We start from the raw sequence: 17,310 nt of genomic DNA, 5'->3' as shown, positions 1-17,310 counted from the left end.
AAGAATAATATAAAAACCAGATCAAAATACAGAGAGCTGGTGACAGTGCTGCTATGATAAAAGGCCATTAACCCCAAACAAATGAAGCGGGGTTAATGGTTAATGTTAAATCGATTGTAAATCAATCGTGATGTCACGCCCCCACCGTAGGAAAAATTACCTATAAATAAAATTAAGGACACCACGGTGGAATGGCAAAATAGCATTAAAATAACGCATGGGAATTGGTCAACAGAGATGCGATCAAGACCCATATATGACATAATAACATACATAGAATGTGCAAGATAAAATCCCAAAATTATGGAATAACAAATGATAAATAAAAAATAGATAAAATTAAATAAAATAAAAATAAAAATAAAATAAAAAAAAAAAAAAAGCGAAGTGCAGTTGGCCCCGGCACAATAGAAAGAACTATTGGGGGTCAGAATGCAAATTGTACCAGCGCATGTAAAGGATGACGGGATTAATGAGTAATCCTATGTCAATGCGCAGAAGGGGCCTAAGACATAATGTAAACTGGTCCGCTTACTTGGCCTGAATGTGTGAATTAGCAATAGAAAATGGATGGCAATGTGTCTAATATCGAAAGGTAATGGACAAATCCACAAACTGTTAGTCCAACACCGCAGAATTAACTGTTGTCAATGAAACAATTGACATCCAGTTCAATATTCAAACCTGCAGGATGTAAAGTATCTAATTCAAAAATATGTTTAGTCTCTAATTGTGAGACGGCCCTAGTTTTACAAGTTCCTCTCCAATGTGGAGTCACAATATCAATGCCCACAAATCTCAAGCTGGTAGGGTCTCTGTGATGATGTTTCCTATAGTGGAGGGACAATGAGTGTTCCTTAAATCCCTTCTTGATGTTGTTAACATGTTCTCGAAGGCGGTCCCTAAGGCGCCTGGTTGTCCTACCAATGTATTGCTTGAGACAGGGGCATTCCAGTAAATACACAACAAATCTGCTATTACAGCAAATAAATTTATCAATGTTATACGATCTCTTAGTTTGGTTGGAGGTATAGGTGTCTATCTTTCTTTTCCTCATACCATTACATTTACAGGCGATGCAATTGTTGCATGGGTAGAAACCCGTATAGTTAAACAGAGTGGGAGGTGATTTAGGCATGGTAACAACATTAGGGGCTATTTTATCCCGCAAGGTGGACGATTTACGGAAGATGACCTCGGGTTTCTCCGGAAGTATCTTAGCAAGGGTGGTATCAGCCTTCAAAATCCCCCAGTTCTTAGTAATTATATGTTTAATGGATCTATATTGGGCAGAGAATGTTGTAATAAATGGACATACCAAATTTTTAGATGGTTTCGTCTGGGTATTTAATAAATCATGCCTATCCATGTTGGTTATTAATTCCATAGTTTCATTCAAAACCTTCCTGTCATATCCTTTCTCAAGGAATCGTTCTTTAAGGATATTAGCCTGCGTATGGTAAGTGTCGATGTTAGTACAATTTCTTCTCAACCTGAGGAATTGTCCCTTTGGTATACCTGCCAACCAACTAGGGTGATGACAGCTCCCTAGTGGGATAAAACTATTTTGATCGGTGGTTTTGAAAAAAGATTTGGTAGTAATGTGTCCACCGGTGTTAATTAGAGTGAGATCCAGGAAATCAATTTCAGTGTTGCTAAACTTGTATGATAATTTAATATTCACAGAATTATTGTTGAGGGTAGAGAAAAAATTTATAAGGGATTGTTCCGTGCCATTCCAAAACAGGAGCACGTCATCAATATACCGCTTATAATACAGCAATTCAGGCCAGTCCATAGCATAAATGTTATCCTCCTCCCAATAGGACATGAACAAATTTGCCAGACTGGGGGCAAACTTTGCCCCCATGGCAACTCCCTTGACTTGCAGGTAATAATTGCTGTCAAACCACATATAGTTCTTTGACATGGCAAAATTCAGAAGTTCCAGTATGAAATCGATATGTGGAGGGAGTAATGAGCTCTCATGCGTAAGGTAATGCTTAGCGACTGTCATCCCATCTTCATGGTCAATGTTGCTGTACAGCGCCTCCACATCCGCTGTTACCAGAAAAGAGGATGGAGGAATAGAGATGTCTTTGATGGAATTTAGGACATGCTTCGTGTCCCTTAAATAGGAAGGGGTATGCAGTACTAGCGGTTGAAGATGGAGATCAATATAGGCCCCTATCCTAGAGCAGAGTGAATCGATCCCGCTCACTATTGGTCTGCCCGGGGGTTTTAGTGGATTTTTATGTACTTTGGGCAGTATGTACAAGACCGGTAAGCGAGGGGCCTTGGGACACAAAAATTCCTTCTCTTTTTTATTAACAATTGATCTATCATAACCGTTTTTGATAATAGTTTTAAGAGTGCGTTTATACCCTGATAAGGGGTCTTTATGAAGCGGTTGGTATGTAGACGTATCTCCAAGGATATTATATACCTCTGCTATGTAATCACTCTTATTTAAAATGACTACCCCTCCCCCCTTATCCGCAGGTCTTACTACAAGATCTTTCTGCTCTAGAAGGGATTTGATTGCTGTGTCTATTTTGGGATCTTTGTATATTTTCTTAGTAGGAAGATTTTTTAGATCTTTCAATACTTGATCTCTAAATAAACTGACAGCTGAATTACTTTGTGGTGGGGGATTAAAAGTAGAAGCGTTAGAAAGAGAAGTATATTGGCATGAGGGATGTTTAGTGATAGGGTTATTCATAAAATATCTTTTGATCGATAACCTTCTTGCGAATTTCTGAATATCAATAAAGGCCTGGAATTTATTCATGGGCCTAGTTGGGGCAAATTTTAACCCTTTATCCAATAGACTTAATTCGTTATCAGAAAGCGAGGATGCGCTAAGGTTGAAAATACCCTTCCCAATCATGTTCTCCTTCGCTTTGTTGGGTCTATTGATTCTCCTCCCTCCCCTCTTGCCTCTATATTGTTGCTTCTTTTTCGTACCCTGCCCCTCTCTAAAAAATGATGGCTATTATTAGAGCGAATGTCAGGGGTTCTAGGAGTAGGGGGTGCATAATAATCATCATATGGTGGTCTCCAATAATGATTTTGATAATCATTTGAATACTGATCCCTATAGTACTCTTGTTGTGGAGGGTAATGATGGTAGTAATCTCTCGAATTATGAGAAGGATGCCTTTGGGTATGTATAGGGCCCTGGTTGTTGTTATTATGATGAGCCTTACGTTTATTAGGCTTTTTTTTGGAATGAGTGTTATGCGAGCTAGGGTTTCCAGGTTTAGGATGGGCATTAGGATGCCATCTGTTATCCCTGGAGCCGATATTCCTATCCGTTAACTCCGATAATGGATGGAATTGGTTATGGGTAGTGATGTTATATCTGATTTGATTGGAGGTAGAAGGCCTAGCTCTACTCTGAGAGTTCATGGGTAGTTGCTGACCCATTTTATGAGCTGGGGTAGAAAGTGGAAAGGGTCCATTGCTACCTGCTACATTGTTAGTGTCCAAAGCTTGCCATTTGAACACCTGTTGTGTTTGATAATCAGTAAGATCCCTAATATATTTTTTCCGTTTTTTGTTTTTTTGCTCCAAATCAACATTTTCCAAATGTTTTTTTAGTTTATTAGATTCCGTGATGTAATCCTCATTAGTTTTAGAACTAATTTAGATAAAGAGATCAACTCGGTGAAAGAGAAACTCACCCCTTATAAAACTAATGAGGATTACATCACGGAATCTAATAAACTAAAAAAACATTTGGAAAATGTTGATTTGGAGCAAAAAAACAAAAAACGGAAAAAATATATTAGGGATCTTACTGATTATCAAACACAACAGGTGTTCAAATGGCAAGCTTTGGACACTAACAATGTAGCAGGTAGCAATGGACCCTTTCCACTTTCTACCCCAGCTCATAAAATGGGTCAGCAACTACCCATGAACTCTCAGAGTAGAGCTAGGCCTTCTACCTCCAATCAAATCAGATATAACATCACTACCCATAACCAATTCCATCCATTATCGGAGTTAACGGATAGGAATATCGGCTCCAGGGATAACAGATGGCATCCTAATGCCCATCCTAAACCTGGAAACCCTAGCTCGCATAACACTCATTCCAAAAAAAAGCCTAATAAACGTAAGGCTCATCATAATAACAACAACCAGGGCCCTATACATACCCAAAGGCATCCTTCTCATAATTCGAGAGATTACTACCATCATTACCCTCCACAACAAGAGTACTATAGGGATCAGTATTCAAATGATTATCAAAATCATTATTGGAGACCACCATATGATGATTATTATGCACCCCCTACTCCTAGAACCCCTGACATTCGCTCTAATAATAGCCATCATTTTTTAGAGAGGGGCAGGGTACGAAAAAGAAGCAACAATATAGAGGCAAGAGGGGAGGGAGGAGAATCAATAGACCCAACAAAGCGAAGGAGAACATGATTGGGAAGGGTATTTTCAACCTTAGCGCATCCTCGCTTTCTGATAACGAATTAAGTCTATTGGATAAAGGGTTAAAATTTGCCCCAACTAGGCCCATGAATAAATTCCAGGCCTTTATTGATATTCAGAAATTCGCAAGAAGGTTATCGATCAAAAGATATTTTATGAATAACCCTATCACTAAACATCCCTCATGCCAATATACTTCTCTTTCTAACGCTTCTACTTTTAATCCCCCACCACAAAGTAATTCAGCTGTCAGTTTATTTAGAGATCAAGTATTGAAAGATCTAAAAAATCTTCCTACTAAGAAAATATACAAAGATCCCAAAATAGACACAGCAATCAAATCCCTTCTAGAGCAGAAAGATCTTGTAGTAAGACCTGCGGATAAGGGGGGAGGGGTAGTCATTTTAAATAAGAGTGATTACATAGCAGAGGTATATAATATCCTTGGAGATACGTCTACATACCAACCGCTTCATAAAGACCCCTTATCAGGGTATAAACGCACTCTTAAAACTATTATCAAAAACGGTTATGATAGATCAATTGTTAATAAAAAAGAGAAGGAATTTTTGTGTCCCAAGGCCCCTCGCTTACCGGTCTTGTACATACTGCCCAAAGTACATAAAAATCCACTAAAACCCCCGGGCAGACCAATAGTGAGCGGGATCGATTCACTCTGCTCTAGGATAGGGGCCTATATTGATCACCATCTTCAACCGCTAGTACTGCATACCCCTTCCTATTTAAGGGACACGAAGCATGTCCTAAATTCCATCAAAGACATCTCTATTCCTCCATCCTCTTTTCTGGTAACAGCGGATGTGGAGGCGCTGTACAGCAACATTGACCATGAAGATGGGATGACAGTCGCTAAGCATTACCTTACGCATGAGAGCTCATTACTCCCTCCACATATCGATTTCATACTGGAACTTCTGAATTTTGCCATGTCAAAGAACTATATGTGGTTTGACAGCAATTATTACCTGCAAGTCAAGGGAGTTGCCATGGGGGCAAAGTTTGCCCCCAGTCTGGCAAATTTGTTCATGTCCTATTGGGAGGAGGATAACATTTATGCTATGGACTGGCCTGAATTGCTGTATTATAAGCGGTATATTGATGACGTGCTCCTGTTTTGGAATGGCACGGAACAATCCCTTATAAATTTTTTCTCTACCCTCAACAATAATTCTGTGAATATTAAATTATCATACAAGTTTAGCAACACTGAAATTGATTTCCTGGATCTCACTCTAATTAACACCGGTGGACACATTACTACCAAATCTTTTTTCAAAACCACCGATCAAAATAGTTTTATCCCACTAGGGAGCTGTCATCACCCTAGTTGGTTGGCAGGTATACCAAAGGGACAATTCCTCAGGTTGAGAAGAAATTGTACTAACATCGACACTTACCATACGCAGGCTAATATCCTTAAAGAACGATTCCTTGAGAAAGGATATGACAGGAAGGTTTTGAATGAAACTATGGAATTAATAACCAACATGGATAGGCATGATTTATTAAATACCCAGACGAAACCATCTAAAAATTTGGTATGTCCATTTATTACAACATTCTCTGCCCAATATAGATCCATTAAACATATAATTACTAAGAACTGGGGGATTTTGAAGGCTGATACCACCCTTGCTAAGATACTTCCGGAGAAACCCGAGGTCATCTTCCGTAAATCGTCCACCTTGCGGGATAAAATAGCCCCTAATGTTGTTACCATGCCTAAATCACCTCCCACTCTGTTTAACTATACGGGTTTCTACCCATGCAACAATTGCATCGCCTGTAAATGTAATGGTATGAGGAAAAGAAAGATAGACACCTATACCTCCAACCAAACTAAGAGATCGTATAACATTGATAAATTTATTTGCTGTAATAGCAGATTTGTTGTGTATTTACTGGAATGCCCCTGTCTCAAGCAATACATTGGTAGGACAACCAGGCGCCTTAGGGACCGCCTTCGAGAACATGTTAACAACATCAAGAAGGGATTTAAGGAACACTCATTGTCCCTCCACTATAGGAAACATCATCACAGAGACCCTACCAGCTTGAGATTTGTGGGCATTGATATTGTGACTCCACATTGGAGAGGAACTTGTAAAACTAGGGCCGTCTCACAATTAGAGACTAAACATATTTTTGAATTAGATACTTTACATCCTGCAGGTTTGAATATTGAACTGGATGTCAATTGTTTCATTGACAACAGTTAATTCTGCGGTGTTGGACTAACAGTTTGTGGATTTGTCCATTACCTTTCGATATTAGACACATTGCCATCCATTTTCTATTGCTAATTCACACATTCAGGCCAAGTAAGCGGACCAGTTTACATTATGTCTTAGGCCCCTTCTGCGCATTGACATAGGATTACTCATTAATCCCGTCATCCTTTACATGCGCTGGTACAATTTGCATTCTGACCCCCAATAGTTCTTTCTATTGTGCCGGGGCCAACTGCACTTCGCTTTTTTATTTTATTTTATTTTTATTTTTTATTTTATTTTTATTTTTATTTTATTTAATTTTATCTATTTTTTATTTATCATTTGTTATTCCATAATTTTGGGATTTTATCTTGCACGTTCTATGTATGTTATTATGTCATATATGGGTCTTGATCGCATCTCTGTTGACCAATTCCCATGCGTTATTTTAATGCTATTTTGCCATTCCACCGTGGTGTCCTTAATTTTATTTATAGGTAATTTTTCCTACGGTGGGGGCGTGACATCACGATTGATTTACAATCGATTTAACATTAACCATTAACCCCGCTTCATTTGTTTGGGGTTAATGGCCTTTTATCATAGCAGCACTGTCACCAGCTCTCTGTATTTTGATCTGGTTTTTATATTATTCTTTCTTTACATGCATCATCTTGTATGGGATGCCCTCGGGTGGGGTTTTTCATTCATTACTTCTCTGTGTTTTAACACTGGGTTCTGCAGCCATTTACCATCAGAGATTCACTTTCCCCTGTGCCAGTGGGATTGCAATGTGTATACACGGGATGATGGCATTCGCGCATGCGCCGTGAGCCTATCTCGGACAGCCGAGCTCCGCTTATATGGAGCCGCCCTTCAGTGATTCCCGTTCTCTCCTGGCCCATGGTGAAATGGCACCCGCGCATGCGCACTTGGGTTTTGCGGACGCACGGACTTCGGCAAGATGGCGCCGCATCAGTGCGCATGCGCGGAATACGGTATTTAAGTATGATCGAACGGTCACGGCAGCCCTATGTTCCACCTCTGAGGAAGTGCGTGCGCACGAAACGCGTCAGGTGGGACCCTAGGACACCGTTGACATCAAGCCGCCGGTGCCACGAGGAGGCCCGGCGGCCATTTTGACATCCAATAGGGTCAGTGTGTTTGCCCATACTGGGCTATTCTCCTGTATTCTGCACCTATGCTGCTTTCAAATAAAGTTTTAAATTACTACACTATGAGTGCTCCCCTGTGTCTCCTGTGAGGAGCTTTTCCATCCTTGTAGCCCTTTGGGATTCCTGTGCCAGTTCCTTGTGGAGGCTCATCTGGATCCTCATTGCTCTGACCTGCTGGATCGTTTCCCACCACATGGGGGCGTAGGATCTCCATTCTTCCAAGCCATATACCTGACCAGCCATCAGTGGAGAAAGGATCTTCAGGATATATACACATATGCGCATTACCCATGCGCGTTCTGGTTAGTGCAAAATTCTACCATTTACACTGGGAAACAAGGAACACTGTTGTTTTACTGGACTGTGTTTATTATTATCTCTAATACCATTTTAAGAGCGCTGCATTTCTTCTGTTTAGTCTCAGTCAGTGTTTGTCCTTGCCTACCATTAAGGGTCAAATGTAGGCCTTAGTGGTTCTTTTTCATAGACCACTTGTCCCACACTCCATAGGGAAGGTGGGGTCTCAATCTGGTTCTGTTGGTTTGAACCTTTCAGGGATATTCCTCTGCCTACCCTTAGGGCTTGCTTGCACGTGTTTTTTGTGGCTTCGGACAAGCTTATTTAAAGCGCTCTGAATGCCAATCAAAGCCTCTGTCACTAAATAAAATGGTTAGGTTACAGTTCTGTTTACGCAGTACTTTTACTTTACTTTATTTTGCTTCAAAAATCATATCCCATGTCGCTTTAATGGTGCTTCAAAGCACCTCCGAAGCCTCTGTAGAAGTCTATGATAAAGCATGCTTGCTTGCAGCACCTGCAGCTTTTGAGAGGCTTTTATTCAGCTTTAGCTTCGCTTTGTTTTGGAGATATTGCAGAAAGCACTGGGAAACTAAAACGCGGACCAGATTTAAAGCTAATAGATCCACTTTGGACAAAAGGCTAGTCTGTTTGTGTATTCTGTCTCCCTTTTCACTGGATGACAGGTTATGCTTTCAGAAGCAATGTGATATATTTCTAGCTCATACACTATATAGTTAAAGTGGTTGTACAGGCGCAAAGGTTTTTTTACCTTCATGTATTCTATGCATGAAGGTAAAATACCTCCTGTGTGCAGCGCTTCAACCTTTTTTAGCACGGGTCACTGAGGATGTCATTGACACCAAGTCAGTTCCCCCCAGTGTCAGAGTGCCTGCCGCAGTCCTGCTATAAGTCACTGATCGCCGCCATTACTAGTAAAAACAAATATTAAAAAAAAATCCCAGTATACAATTAGATCCATATATATTTGGACACAGGCACAATTTTAGTTTTTTTTCAGGTATTTACCAAAACATATTCAAGCTATAGTTACATAATGGATAAGGGCTGAAAGTGCACGATCTCAGGTTTAATTTGAGGGTATGTACATCCAAATTGGAGGAAGGGTTTAGGAATTACAGCTTTTGAGTAGCCCCCTTTTTCAAGGGACCAATAGTAATTGGACAAATGAATATAATCATAAATAAAATGTTCATTTTTAATATTTTGTTGAGAATCCTGTACTGGCAATGGCTGCCTGAAGTCTGGAACCCATGGACATTACCAAAGACTGGGTTTCCCCTTTTCTGATGCTTTGCGAGGTTGTAACTGCAGCTGTCTTCAGTTGTTTTTTGTGGGTCTTTCTGCCTTTTAGTTTTGCCTTCAGCAAGTAAAATACATGCTCAATGGGACTGAGATCAGGTGATTGACTTGGCCATTGCAGAATATTCCACTTCTTTTCCTTCAAGAGCTCCTGGGTTGCTTTTGCAGTGTGTTTTGGATCATTGTCCTTCTGTACTGTGAAGCGCCGTCCAATCACCTTTGCTGCATTTGGCTGAATCTGGGCTGACAGTATATCTCTAAACACTGCAGAATTCATCCAGCTGCTTCTTTCACATCCTCAGTAAACACCAATGACCCAATGCCAATGTAAGCCATGCATGCCCATGCCACCACACTGCCTTCACCATGTTTTACAGATGATGTGTGCTTTGGATCATGAGCTGTTCCAAGCCTTCTCCACACTTTTTTCTTCCTGTCATTCTGGTACAGATTAATCTTAGTTTCATCTGTCCAAAGAATGCTTTTCCAGAACTGGTATGGCTTTTTTAGATGTTTTTTGGTAAGGTCTAATCTGGCTTTTCTATTCTTCAGGCTTATGAATGGTTTGCACCTTGCGGTGAACCTTCTGTATTTGCTCTTGTGAAGTCTTCTCTTGATTGTAGACTTTAACAATGATATGCCCACCTCCTGGAGATTGTCCTTCACTTGTCTGGAGGTTGTGAATGGGTTTTTCTTTACCATAGAGATCCTGAGATCATCCACCACTGTTTTTTTCAGTGGACGTCAGTGCCTTGTTATGTTACTGAGCTCACCAGTGTGTTCTTTCTTCAGAATGTACCAAACTGTTGATTTGGCCACTCCTAATGTTGCTGCTATCTCTCTGATGGATTTGTTTTATTTTTGAAGCCTTGCAATGGCCTGTTTCAATTGCATGGACAGCTCCTTTGAACGCATGATGTAGGTTCACAGCAATAGATTCCAAATGTAAATACCACACTTTGAATCAACTCCAGACCTTTTACCTGCTTAATTGATGAAGAAATAAGGAAAAAGTAGCCCACACCTAGCCATGAAACGGCTTTTGATTCAATTGTCCAATTACTTTTGGTCCCTTGAAAAAGGGGGAATGGCTACTAAACCCTTCCTCCAATTTGGATGTACATACCCTCAAATTAAACCTGAGGATATGCACTTTCAGCTCATATCCATTATATAATTGTAGCTGGAATATGTTTTGGTATATACCTGGAAAAAAAAAAATTGTGCCTGTGTCCAAATATATATGGACCTAACTGTATATACCACCATTTTAAACACTATAACTTTCATGTAAACCAATTTGTGGTTAAAAAAGGACATAAATTTAATTTGGGTGCAGCGTTGCATGATTGTGCAATTGTCAGTTAAAGTAACACAGCGCCGTAACGCAAAAAATGGCCTGGTCAGGAAGGAGGGTAAATCCTCAGGAGGGCAAGTGGTTAAAGGTTTGTAGACACCTGACCATAATACCTAGATGTGCTTTTTAGTCATCCCATTCCAAATCAATCCCATGTTGCCACTAACCCCTCCCCTACCCCCACTCACACAACCCTTCCTCCAATTTGTGGCTTTAACAACCTCTATTCTTCTGGGAAGGCTTTCCATGATATTTTAGAGTGTTTGTTATTGTCTGACAACAGCTGGCTCTCGGAAAGACATCTCTCTAGGTTGCCTTTCTTGTTTCCATCACTTTGGAGAGGTGAATCTCTAAGATGGGGACCTTAAACCGCTAAAGAACCTTGTGTGTGCTACACGTAGACACGATTGTTTTGAAGCTCAAATCCTCTTTTCTTCCCAATGTGGTTTCTTCCTTTCACATTAACCAGGACATTGTTCTACTATCTCTCTGTCTACCCAGAAACATCCTAAGGACATTTTTCTCAATTGTCTAGATGTGGTACCCGCTGTTTGAGAGCGCTACAGCTCGCAAACTGACAGTCTGAAAGATTGCATCTTTCCCTATCAAAATGCACTCCACCAGATCAGTTAGTAATTCTTTGTCTTTTCAGTCCTCTTTCCCAGATTTGCAAGGCAGCTGCCGGGTGTCCTGTTCAAATGTTTATTAGGTTTTACCAGGTAGATATTCAGGCCTTATCTGAATCTGGCTTTAATCATAAGGTACATTATGCTTTTGCAGACACCTCTGTTGACCTCTTGATTTTGTGAGCTAGCCTTGCATTTGCTGTGTTGCCCACCCCTCAAGTGCACTGCTTTTGGGCATCCCAATGTGCCTGAATACTTTATCATGTGTCCTTGAATGTACTCCAGCAAACGGATTTTACAGTAAGTCAAAAAATTTTATACCTAGGCATTCCAAAGATTTATATTTTAAATTATTTGCTGTTTCCCTATTGATTGCCGACACAGCGTAATGTATATGGCCAGTTTGCAGGAGCCCCTGGTAAATAGAACAATGCAGTTACTGTGTGCTTGGGCAATACTGAGTAGTCTACTCATAGCCTTTTGATTTTTCTGAACCTAGCATTACTACTCTGCACAAGACATCTTGGCAAAAGACAATCTTTTGAAGAAATACAGTAACACTGAGAATACATTTTCATTAAAACAATAAATACTATTGTAACTGCATTGCACAGATTTTTTAGGGAATCAAACGGTTCAGATTTTTAGTATTTGGCAACATAGCTTTCCTTAGTACAGTGCATTGTTTGTTTTTTAATGCAAAATGCAGTACACATATACATGCATACGCAGTTTCATTCACAGCACTGGGAAATCGGTGTGTCTGAGTGTTGTCTGCAGTTTGTTCTCATTAAAAATGCATGCAAGTGTAGGTGAAGACCACAGGTATGAATAAAATCTGAAGCTTCCCACAGGTTTACCTGACTAAAGAAAACATTTTTGCAATTGTTATTCTTTTGGGTCTGAACAATAAACACAGAAAAAAATATACAGGTAGTACAAAACACTGAACTTTCTGTTGAATGCTTCTCTGTTAAAGATCTGTATTAGTTAATACTGCCACATCGCCTCTTCTTTTCTGCCTCCTGTTGCAGGAAATTTTGTGAAGGCCTGCACCAGACTGTCCTTGTAGACTTATCCCAAACTAGTTATTAACAAAGTCTCCCTTGCTAAACACAAAAACCTTGTATGGAGTTACAAAAAAAACGCTGACACTGATGAGCATCACACCACTCAAGGCCTGGTTCACACCAATGCATTGTGCTTTTTGACCATTTTGCAGTGCGTTTTTGCATGGCACGTTTTTACCATGTTTTGCATTTTTTTAACTTTTTGTTTTTATTAAAGTGGAATTTTTTTGTTGCTGAGCAGAATAAAAACGACACACTTTTCAGCAGCTTCTCCATTGAACTCTATTGTAGCAAAACCGCTGCTTTTTGCGTTTTAAAAAAAAGTCCCTGACCCTTTCCAAAAACGTATATGTGAACATGTCCCATAGGAAACCATGTTAAATGGACTGTAGTGCATTTCTGCAAAAAGCACTAAAAAATGCATTGGTATGAACCATGTCTTTAAAAAAGTGTGCTGTAATAACTAAAATTGTCTATTCAACCAATACCTTTGTATACCTGGCCAACACAAACTTTTTTAGTCCAAGAATGCTCCAGTTTACAGTTGCTACATTAACTAGATGCTATTCATGTAATGATTTTTTTTCAACGCCCATATTTGTAGTATACAGCAAGAATGAATCCTAACTTTCCTGTTACCTCTTCTTCCTCAGGAATGGTACCAAGAACATGCCCGGTCACTGGGAAGGAAGGTCCTGGAGTTGCAGCCTGCACAGGGAGTGCTTCGCCCTCGTTCCAGTACTGTTAACTAAGCATGTTCTCCACCTACTACTTTTATGACTATGCAACTGTGCTCTGAGAGCTAGTAACAAGAAAGCTAAGCCAGGGGTGTATGATGAGACATGCCTCCAGTGGAAGCTTTCCACTCTTGTGTTTGTTTTGAAGAATCTTTAAAGGCTAACTCCACCTTTTGCACCATGTTACACCTATATTTAACATGTAACATTCAGATGGGACCTGCCCTTGCTTTGCAGGCTCCCATGCAACAAAATAATAAATGAATATTTTTCCTGCAAATATACGCGCATTTAATTTTTTTTTTTTTCCTAAAAGGTGGACTTAGTCTTTAAGTTGTCCAAGAAGATAATTTCAAGGACAAATTAACAAACCTAATTAAGTATGAATTACTAGCTTTATAAACAGGTCATATAGGCTACATAGGCTTTGATTTGTTGGGTAGATTTTACCTTGCTTTCATAATCCTAAAAAATACACGGACCCTTTATAGCACAAGGGCATTCCCCCACTGAAGACAATCAGACCTAGCCTCATGTGCTCCTGTGTTGACCTCCACTCCAGACCCAATATGTAGCGCTCTCCAGCAGTGAAGATGAAGTATGTCAATATACAGATGCCTATATTTGTAACATATTAATAAATTTCTTTTATAATACTTTTAATGTCATTTCGATTTATTTTATTTGTGAAAAACAGCCAGTTTGTGTTCTAGCAGTTTAATTTATAATTAGAATAATTTATCAGTAAATGATGCTACTGTGTTTGGAGGCTGCCTTTGCTGACCTCTACATCTGAAAATATTAGTTCTTTGACCATCATGCAGATCTACTGGCCACAGTACTTTCTGAGGCACTGAACTCAAACAAGTATTCCTTTTAGCAGCTCTGACATCCATAGTCAGCATACTTGTCCCAATTCAGCGTCTCGGAATGTTATAATATAATGCCAGAGATAGCCAGGCAACGAACATTTCCAGAAAAAGGCCAGCAATGGCAGCCTCCATGTTTTTTTTTTTCCAGTACAGGTCTTATTTCAAGTACAGTTAGTCCCCTACATACAAACTTGCAAGTTGCGAACATTCAAAGATACAAACATGCGTTTGCATGTCCAATCTTGTGCTTTAGTTCACATTTCTGGTGTACATTCTTATGTGTGCATACTCTACAAGTAGATGTGCTTCTGTATACTTTACTGTATATTGCACTGTATCTTTATTTCAACCTTTTTTCAATGTATTATTTGGGTGAAATGTGTTATAAACCTATTACAGTAATTTGAGCCTAATTTTGTTAGACTTACGAACGTGCTCTCAGAACGAAACTTGTTTGTATGCAGAGCACTTACTGTATAGCTAAAGGCAACACCATTTATTTTTTATTAGTTTTGGATAGAGTTGAGAAGGGTTAGAACACTTGTCAGGTTTTTATTGCTGTCTGTGCCCGTTAACCACTTGCCCTCCAGAGGATTTACCACCCGTCCTGGACAGGCAATGTTTTGTGAAACGGCGCTGTGTTACCTCAACTGACAATTGTGCGGTCATGCAAATTTCGTCATAAATTTAGTCCAAAATGTATTCTGCTATATGTGTTTGCTAAAAAAAAAATCCCAACACATGTAAATTAATTGGTTTACGTGAAAGTTATAGCATCTACAAATGGCAGTATATATACTTGAATTTTATTATTTTTTTTTTTATACTAGTAATGGCAGCGATCAGTGACTTATAGCGGGACTGCAATGGTATTCTGACACTGGGTGGGAACTAACTGCCGCTGACATCCCAATGAACTAATACAGTGATCAGTACAAATAAAAAGCACTGACACTGTACTAATGACTCTGGGCAGAAAGGGGTTAACATTTGGGGCGATCAAAGGGTTAACTGTGTGCTATTTTACTAGGGAAACCTGCTGCTGTGTGTTTCTCTGCTGTACATAGAAATACACAGCAGCATGTTATTGCTGGCAGGAGAGAGACCTGTGTTTGTTTACACACAGGTCTCTCCCCTGTCAGTGTTATTCGGCGATCGCTGGTTGTCGCCGGGGAATCTCTGGCCGGGACCCGGTGACTGATATTTGTAACTGCACGCGCCCCTCTACGCAGAAGTGCAAATCACGTGTATATATACGTGCTTTTGTGCAGCCCAGCCGCCCTGTAGCAGTACTTCTGCTATAGGGCGGAGGGGAAGTGGTTAAAGAGATTTACACTCTCTATTTGTCATGTTTACCACTATTATCAAAAGTGCAAGTAAAAGAAAATCCTAAATTTTGGGTTGTCCCCAGAACAGTAATAGAGGGAAAATCTTCCCATGAGGACCCTAGAGTTCTTGCTTGTGACCTTGGTGACCACCAGGGATTCATTCACTTTGAAGGGATTTCCTCTCACATCCTATTTTTGGCTGAAGGAGAAGGTGAGGGAAAATCTTCTCAATGGGACACGCATGCCAAAATAAAAACGTGACACGGTGTATAACCTTCCCTTACTTTCCAAAATGAAAAAAATAGTTTTGCCTTCTTTTCTACTTTAAAGGTAAATTTAATGGGAACTGACACTTCAAAATGCAGTCAGAATCAAGTCACTATATACAGTGGGCTGTACTGCATACTGGGTCTGAATTTACTAAGGATGAAGCAGCCAGCATCTGGAGCAGATGTGCACAGTAACTAATTTAGCTTCTAACTTCAACTTGTTCAGTTAAGCTTTGAAAATGAAAGCTAGAAGTTGATTGGTTGCCATGTTCATCTGCTATAGTTTGTCAGTTCCCTTCATTTTATTTTGGAGAATGTAACCTGTAGGTATCGCCATCAAATTCAAGTTGTCATGGTTAAAGAAAGAGGCAGAGGGCAAAGGACTAGTCATTAGTGGCTGCACTTTTTCCCAATACTAACTTACCCTACCTTGTTCTGCTCTGTCTCTTTGATGCAATCATCTTGGTAGAAACGCACCCTGCAATTCATAAAGACTGGTGCGATAGTTTTTGCGAAAGTGTCTCTTGTGTTCTAAAAGTGGTGCAGCATGCACCAAATTTATACACCTGTCTAGAACTTGTACTTGAATTTGGTGCATGCTGTGGCACTTTTAGAACGCACGCCAGACACTTTGTCTACGCCACTTTCTCTTTGTATACCAAAAGACAGTTGGTCTTAATTTGCTCCATTTATGTTAACATATGAACTGTGGGTATTTTATTTTGAATTGGGAACATTCAATGCTCCACAATGTAGACGTTTTGCATTCAATGCAACGCATGGTAAAAGTGGCATATTTTAGTACTACCTTAATTTGGTGCACAAGTCGCTGTCAGAACCAAAAGTGTCGCAGATGCTTTCTGAACTTGGTGCAATTTATTAACAAGAAGGATTAATGCCAGAAAAGTTGCGCAGCAGAATTATTTAATTTCCCCCACATGGGCTTCTAGCAAGAAGTGAGCAGCACAGTAGCGAAATCTCACTGTAGATCATCTGAGACTGCTATTGTCTGGTATTTTTCAGGAGGAATTCAAGACTGAAGGCTCATTTTTGAGTTGATATCCATTTTAAGTTCAGTTGGTTTGAGAACCTCTATCTTTCTTTAGTTACTATTCCTGAGGCGTAAGCTGGGTACACATGGACCTAAAACGGTAGGTTCAGCAGGAACCAACTGACTTTCAGCTCCTGTGTACAGTTCCTCATCCGATGTCGACCGGGCGTGATCAGTGGATCCTGGCGGGGTGGTTCCCCCTGTCAGAACACAATAGCTCAGCAGGGAGATTGCCACACTAAGAAAACAACTGCTGCAAAAGTGACTGCAGAGCTCAATTTCAGTCACATGAAAACTGAGTCCTGTGAAGACTGAGGTTGAGCTCTGCAGTCACTTTTGCAGCAGTTGTTTTCTTATTCCAGGTCACAATCCTGCGCAATATCCTTTTGTCTCTTGTCAACTTTGCTTATGCTTATCATATGATGTTTTCCCAGAAAAAATATATTCCCATGGCATACAAATTTTGCAACTTCAGTCACAGAGGCTACAGCTAAGTGGACAGCAACTATTTGCCCT

The 17,310-nt window shown here is 40.0% G+C and overlaps 1 protein-coding gene across 1 annotated transcript in view; it reads left to right on the top strand.

The window, feature by feature from the left end:
• The window catches only part of LOC149450967 (two pore channel protein 1-like), a 42,867-nt gene extending 28,937 nt beyond the window's left edge, over positions 1-13,930 (top strand). Inside the window, exon 7 of the mRNA XM_089691238.1 lies at positions 13,191-13,930. Coding sequence (XP_089547364.1) covers positions 13,191-13,289 — 99 coding nt within the window. The 3' untranslated portion in view covers positions 13,290-13,930. The remainder of the gene's footprint in view (positions 1-13,190) is intronic.
• Positions 13,931-17,310: the final 3,380 nt, after the last annotated feature.

The sequence above is a fragment of the Staurois parvus genome, unplaced genomic scaffold (genome assembly GCF_062004578.1).
Source record: "Staurois parvus isolate SC_StPar_1 unplaced genomic scaffold, SC_StPar_1.0 ptg000556l, whole genome shotgun sequence".
In the NCBI taxonomy this organism is placed as follows: domain Eukaryota; kingdom Metazoa; phylum Chordata; class Amphibia; order Anura; family Ranidae; genus Staurois; species Staurois parvus.
This window is presented reverse-complemented; position numbering and strand designations above follow the sequence as displayed.